The 7643-nt window shown below is 40.3% G+C and overlaps 1 protein-coding gene across 1 annotated transcript; it reads right to left on the reverse strand.

The window, feature by feature from the left end:
* Window positions 1–4929: 4929 nt before the first annotated feature.
* LOC309555285 (olfactory receptor 1E16-like) lies at window positions 4930–5841 on the reverse strand (the record flags this gene model as incomplete). Its single annotated transcript, XM_082257189.1, has 1 exon — window positions 4930–5841. The coding sequence occupies one exon, from the start codon at window positions 5839–5841 to the stop codon at window positions 4930–4932; it is 912 nt and encodes a 303-aa protein (XP_082113315.1).
* Window positions 5842–7643: the final 1802 nt, after the last annotated feature.

Here is a 7643-nt window from a genome sequence, read left to right on the forward strand (position 1 = left end):
AGCAATGTCCTGGGAGTTTTCAGGGCAGTTTTCATCGGGTATATAAATGGCCTACACCTACAGTAGGAAAAATAGTTATTTGATCCCCTGCACATTTTGGAAGTGACAAAGAAATGAATGGTCTATCATTTTTATCATAGGTGTATTATAAATGATAGAGACTGCTTGGCAACTTGAAGTTTCACCTCCCATAAATTATATATAGGGTTAAGGTCTGGATGCTGGCTAGGCCACTCCATGACCTTAATGTGTTTCTTCTTTAGCTACTTCTTTGTTGCCTTGGCAGTATGTTCTGGGTCATTGTAACATAATTACAATCCCGAGTCCAAAAAAGTTGGGACACTGTACAAGTGTTAAATAAAGAGAAATATTCAGCGCTGGACTCTTGTACACACCACTAATAAATGGACCAGCAGCTAAGCACTCAAGAGCAATATCTCCAAAACACCTTCTGAATACATAATAGAAAAATAGTGCAGCGCAATCCTAGTGGTAAAATAATAAAATCATGCAGAGTCCCAGTGTTAATAGGTGTCCATATAAACAGATAAAAGTCTCCAGTGTAAAGTGGTCCTAGGGCAATTCCATAAGGTGCTTGTCTCCACGAGTGCTCATGCAATCCCACCACCTTTTCACACTGCCGCTCACCTTAACAAAGAGACCCTACAGGGTCAACCAGCATTTCATCTCAAAATCAAAGCATCCTCACACTTTCTTCCTTAAGCATAGTAAATGATTACACCTCCGATGCACTGTCAGCTCCTCAAACAAGGTTACCAATATGTGTAGGAGAAAAGAAAGAACGATCTAATGCTCTCTGTATGCAATCAAGCACTCTTTAATCCATATAAGTAAACAACTCCCATTTTTGAAAAAAATAACAGCGCATATCTGCAGAGTTTGCAAGCAGGCGTGCACCCGGAAGAGTGAGAGGCGGCCGCGGGTCACGTGACATCCCTCTTACGCGTTGCGTCCGTGAAAATAAGCGGGACTTCTTCAGCAAGGGTCCCCTGCTGAAGAAGTCCCGCTTATTTTCACGGACGCAACGCGTATGAGGGATGTCACGTGACCCTTCAGCAAGGGACGAGGGTCCCTTGCTGAAGAAGTCCCGCTTATTTTCACGGACGCAACGCGTACGAGGGATGTCACGTGACCCGCGGCCGCCTCTCACTCTTCCGGGTTGGTGGACCTGATGCACGCCTGCTTGCAAACTCTGCAGATATGCGCTGTTATTTTCTTCAAAAATGTGAGTTGTTTACTTATATGGATTAAAGAGTGCTTGATTGCATACAGAGAGCATTAGATCGTTCTTTCTTTTCTCCTACACATATTGGTAACCTTGTTTGAGGAGCTGACGGTGCATCGGAGGTGTAATTATTTACTATGCTTAAGGAAGAAAGTGTGAGGATGCTTTGATTTTGAGATGAAATGCTGGTTGACCCTGTAGGGTCTCTTTGTTAAGGTGAGCGGCAGTGTGAACAGGTGGTGGGATTGCATGAGCACTCGTGGAGACAAGCACCTTATGGAATTGCCCTAGGACCACTTTACACTGGAGACTTTTATCTGTTTATATGGACACCTATTAACACTGGGACTCTGCATGATTTTATTATTTTACCACTAGGACTGTACAAGTGTTGAATAAAAACAGAATGCAATGATGTGGAAGTTTCAAATTGCAATATTTTATTCAGATTACAACATAGATGACATCTCAAATATTTAAACTGAGAAAATGTGTAAGCTGTCCATGCCACACGCACTTATGCAACCCCATAACATCAGAGATGCAGGCTTCTGAACTGAGCGCTGATAACAAATTGGGTTGTCCTTGTCCTCTTTAGTCCAGATGACATGGCGTCCCAGTTTTTCAAAAAAGAACTTCACATTTTTATTCGTCTGACCACAGAACAGTTTTTCACTTTGCCACAGTCCATTTTAACCACTTTAGCCCCGGAGGATTTGGCTGCTCAAAGACCATGGCCTATTTTGCGATTCGGCACTGCGTGAATTTAACGGACAATTGCGCGGTCACGCGATGCTGTACCCAAATGAAATTGATGTCCTTTTTTCCCACAAACAGAGCTTTCTTTTGGTGGTATTTGATCACCTGTGCGATTTTTACTTTTTGCGCTATAAACAAAAAAAAAGAGCAACAATTTTGAAAAAATAACAATATTTTTCACATTTTCGAGAATGAGCCTTGACCCTTACACACAGAGATAATTCTCGATTCTCTGAATCTTTGGATGATATTATGCACTGTAGATGATGATAACTTCAAACTCTTTGCAATTTTTCTCGGAGAAACTCCTTTTTGATATTGCTCCACTATTTTTCACCGCAGCATTGGGGGAATTGGTGATCCTCTGCCCATCTTGACTTCTGAGAGACACTGACACTCTGAGAGGCTCTTTTTATACCCAGTCACGTTGCCAATTAACTTAATAAGTTGCAAATTGGTCCTCCAGCTGTTCCTTATATGTACATTCAACTTTTCCGGCCTCTTATTGCTATCTGTCCCAACTTTTTTGGAATGTGTAGCTCTCATGAAATCCAAAATGAGCCAATATTTGGCATGGCATTTCAAAATGTCTCACTTTCAACATTTGATATGTTATCTATATTATATTGTGAATAAAATATATAAGTTTTCGAGATTTGTAAATTAGTCCATTCCTTTTTTACTCACAATTTGTAGTGTCCCAACCTTTTTGCAATTGGGTTGTATTTGATCCCCTGCCAACCAACAATAATTCTAGCTCCTACAAACTGGCTACAGTATGTGCTTATGTGGTTCAAAGATTAGTGCCTAAATTTCAATTGTCACGGTTCTCGCCTTGGCTTTAAGACAGTCAGGCGTGGTCGCCGTTAAGTACCTAACATGGGATTTGAACCTGTGTACTTTGACATTCTGTCCTGTTAACCTGCCTCTGAGCCACACTTCAGCTCATATGGATCCAGTCTTGTTAATCTGGTATTCCCTTCAGCACTAGGGGGCTGGACTTCACCTGAGTGTGCTCTTGTCTCTCATTGACCACCTGAAGCTAATTGCTCAATTAAGCAAGCTATAAAACACTGTCTCTCACTGAGAGCATGGTCAGTTCATTGCTGATCCTTCCTTGTTCCTGTGTTGCTGATCTATGTTCCAGACCTTGTTCCTGTGTTCCTGTTTCCCAAGCGTGTGTTCCAGACTGACTCCGGCTTCCATCCTTACCTTGTTGTTCCTGTGATCCTTATCCGGACTCCTGTCTTCCAGTGACTTCTGTTATTCCTGGACTTCCCTTCCCATTGCATTCCTGCCGGTCCTGCCTATTGGAGCATTGTCCCTGCCAAGCCCCCGTGCACAAATTCACAGGCCAGGTGGCTTTCTTACCTGGTCACCTTGGACTGTGGATATCTGCAAGGGTGAGCGTACATCTCTGCGTTACAGACTCCGACAAAGGTAAGCCTCGTGACATCAATTTGAGAAGGTGCTCCTAACAACAACTCGTTATGTGTATAAAAGACACCTGTTCACAGAATCTCTTTCTCATTCAAACCCACCATCATGGGCAAGACCAAAGAGCAGTCAAAGAACAAGATTGTAGACCTGCACAAGCCTGGAATGAGCTACAAGACCATCAGCAAGAAGCTTGGTGAGAAGGAGACAACTGTTGGAGCGATTATTCGCAAATAGAAATACAAAATAACCATCAATTGCCCCCAGTCTGGAGCTCAATGCAAGTTTTCGGGTAAGGACGATCGTGAGAAAAGTGAGGGATCAGCTCAGAACTACGCAGGAGAAGCTTGTGAACGATCTCATGTCAGTTGGGACCACAGTCGCCAAGCAAACTGCCACACAATATGCCGCCATCAATTTAAATCAGGCAGTGCCTGCAAAGTCCCACTCCTCAAGAAGGCACATGTACAGGCCCGTCTGAAGTTTGCCAATGAATATCTAAATGATTCATAGAAGGATTGAGAGAAAGTGTTGTGGTCAGAAGAGACCAATATTGAGCTCTTTGGCATTAACTCAAAACCGTATTTGGAGGAAGAAAATTTCTGACTATGACCCTAGGAACACCATCCCTACAGTCAAGCACAGAGATGGAAACATTATACTTTGGGGCTGTTTCTCTGCTAAAGGTGCAGGCAGACTTTGCCGCATTGAGGGGCCAATGGATGGTGCCATGTATTGTAAAATCTTGGATGAGAACCTTCTTTGCTCAGCCAGAACACTGAAGATGGGTTGTGGATGGGTCTTCCAGCATGACAATGAACCAGAACATAACACCAAGGCAACAAAGGAGTGGCTGAAGAAGAAGCACATTAAGGTCATGGAGTGGCCTAGCCAGTTTCCAGACCTTAATCCTATAGAAAATGTATGGAGGGAGCTAAAACTTCCAGTTGCCAAGAAACCTTAAGGCTTTAGAGAAGATCTGTAAAGAAGAGTGGACCAAAATTCCACCTGAGATGTGAGCAAACCTGGTAACCAATTACAAGAAACATCTTACCTCTGTGCTTGCCAACAATGGTTTCTCCACCAAGTACTAAGCCATGTTTTGCTTGGGGATCAAATACTTATTTTACTCACTTATCTGCAACTAGGTTTATAACATTTGTATCATGTGTTTTTTTTCTGGATTTTTGGTTCATATTCTGTCTCTATCATTTAAAATACAGATATGATAAAAATTATAGACCTTTCATTTCTTTGTAAGTGGGCAAACATACAAAATTTGCAGGGGATCAAATAATTGTTTCACCCACTGGATAGCAAGGGCTACAGATGCCCCTTATTGGCAGTTTTTTGGTAAAGGTGAACTATACCTTACCTTTGCTTGCCTAATCAAATTTAAAATGTAAATTATTATTAAATGAAGGTAAGCACAGATGAACTTATGAATGCTCATGAATTCATTACCTTTTTACATCTTTGTAATTATGTTAGATTTTAACACCAAGAATTCTCTTCAAGGCACCTTTGACCTCTTTATTCCTTAAGCTATATATCAGAGGGTTTAGCATAGGCGTGACCGCGGTGTAGAATACAGAGAACACCAGGTCTTGATCCTCTGAAGCAGGATTCATATACATTAAAACACCTGTTCCATAAAAAATCAATAATACAGTAAGGTGGGATGTACAGGTGGAGAAGGCCTTTCTTCTACCATGTGTTGACTTTATACCTACAACAGTTTGGACTATTTTAACGTAAGATGTTACACTAAGCAAAAATGGGCAGAGTGCCAATAGCAAGGTTTCTATATAGAGAATGATGTGAAATCCTGTGTCATTGCATGATATCTTCGCCAGGGCTTTAATGTCACAGAAAAAATTTTGAATTACATTAGAATGACAAAAGTCAAACCGATAGATTGAGAGCGTCATAAATAGGGAATTAAGGGAGCCGGATGCTAAGGTGCCTAGCAAGAGAAAAATATATTTTTTCTTCTTCATTATAAGGTGATAATGTAGAGGCTTACAGATGGCAACATATCGATCATAAGCCATACAAGATAGCAAAATGTCTTCTGTGCCGGCGGCAAACATAAAGAAGTACAATTGTGTGAAACACTGCCAGAACGTGATTGAGTTATGCCCAGACAGCAAGATGTCCATCAGTTTAGGAAGAGTGGAAGATGTAAAAATGATGTCTATTAAAGACAAATGACATAGGAAAATGTACATAGGTATTTGTAATCTGATATCAAGAATCACAGTTGAAATGATGATTAAATTACCAAGTACACCAGTGGTATATATAAGGAAAAAGACAACAAAGAGAAGACTATAGTTCTCTGTAGAGTTTACAAATGCCAAAATCTGGAAAGTTTTGATGTATGTTCGGTTATCCATTAGATCTTGTTTTTTATTCTCTGTAAAACAGAGAAAATTATTGAGTAGGTAAGCTACTGTGAGATACAGTTGTAGCGCAAACCTGTTGTGAGAAATTGTGATGGCGTTAATCTGAAATAAGCAGGCAGATCAAATATTTTGCATTTCCTGATCTGTATGCTAGTATGGGGCCTAGACATGTGTGTTTTATTTTGTTATAAATCAAAATTCCGACTAAATTTTTGTTATTCGGAGATTTAGATGTATCTAAATCTCCAAACCACAATAGTAACGACTTTCAACAAATAGGTTATAACAAAACCAATTATTTTAATTTGAAAATGAATTCAAATGGAAAAATATTGCAATAAATGAGTAAGGTATAAAAGTGAAATAAGATGGTGATTCCTTCTTAGGCTGCTTTAGAGAATATAATAGAATATAAAAGAATAGAATAAAACAGACTAGAATAGAAAAGAATAGAATAAAACATAAGAGAATAGAAAAGAATAGAATAAAATATAAGCAAATCTAAAATAAAAGAATATAATAAAACAGACTAGAATAGAAAATAAAGTAATAGAATAGAATAAAACAGACTAGACAATATTAAAACAGAATCGAAAAGAAAAACAGAATAGAATATAAAAATAGAATAGAATTGAAAAAAATACAAAAGAGTAGACTAGCATAGAATAGAACGAATTTAGCTGTCTTCCAAAATTTGATTTTCTATTAAATTTTACTCTAATCTATTCTATTTTTTCTGTTCTATTATTTTATTTTCTATTCTATCCTTTTATTTTCTATTCTGTTGCTGCCCCCTGGACCCTTGTCCTTCTCAAATACTGTGGTCACCCTCTGGCTCTATCCTACACTCCTCTAACATCTTAAATATCTCCCTCTCTTCTGGCATCTTACCCAACTCTAAAACATGCACTAATCACCCCCATAATTAAAAAGCCTTCCTTGGACCCTAGCAATCGTAACAACCTACACCCCATCTCCTTGCTCCCCTTTTCCTACAAACTCCTTGAGCACCTGGTCTACAACCAACTTTATTAAGAATACCCTTCTTGGTCCCCTTCAGTGTGGATTTTGCCCTCAACACTCCACTGAAACTGCCTTCCTAAAACTCACAAACAATTTACTAACAGCTAAAACCTATGGACACTATTCTGTACTCTTACTTCTAGACTTTTCGGCTGCCTTTGATATGGTTGACCACCCCCTCCTCCTCAACAAACCTTACTCCTTTGGTCTCTGTGACTGCTCTCATCCTACCTATCCCACTGTACCTTCAGTGTCACTTACGATTCCACTTCCTCCTCTCCTTTTCCTTTATCTGTTGGCATCCCCATGGTTCTGTTCTTGGACCTCTCCTATTATTGAGCTACACCTCCTTCTTGGCTGCCATGGCTTTCAATATCATTTCTACGCCAATGACACCCAAATCTTTCTCTCTACCCTCAGCTTACTCCATCAGTCTCCTCATGCGTCACTGATTTACTAACAGGCATATTAGCCTGGATGTCACACCACTTCTTCAAACTCAATATGTCCAAAGCCGAGCTCATAATATTTCCTCCCCCACGTGCCCCTTCCCTTGACTTCTCTGTCTAGATCAATGCCGCAACCATCAACCCTTCCCCACATGCTAGGGTGTTAGGTGTAATCCTAGACTCTGAACTCTCCATTTGGCCCCACATCCGATCACTTTCCTAAGCTTGCCGCCTCAACCTCCGCAACATTTCCAAAATAAGCCCCTTTCTAACCAATGACACCACAAAGCTCCTAATCCACTCCCTGGTTATCTCTCGCCT

This window comes from Pelophylax lessonae (assembly GCF_965119305.1).
Source record: "Pelophylax lessonae genome assembly, chromosome: 4".
Taxonomy (NCBI): domain Eukaryota; kingdom Metazoa; phylum Chordata; class Amphibia; order Anura; family Ranidae; genus Pelophylax; species Pelophylax lessonae.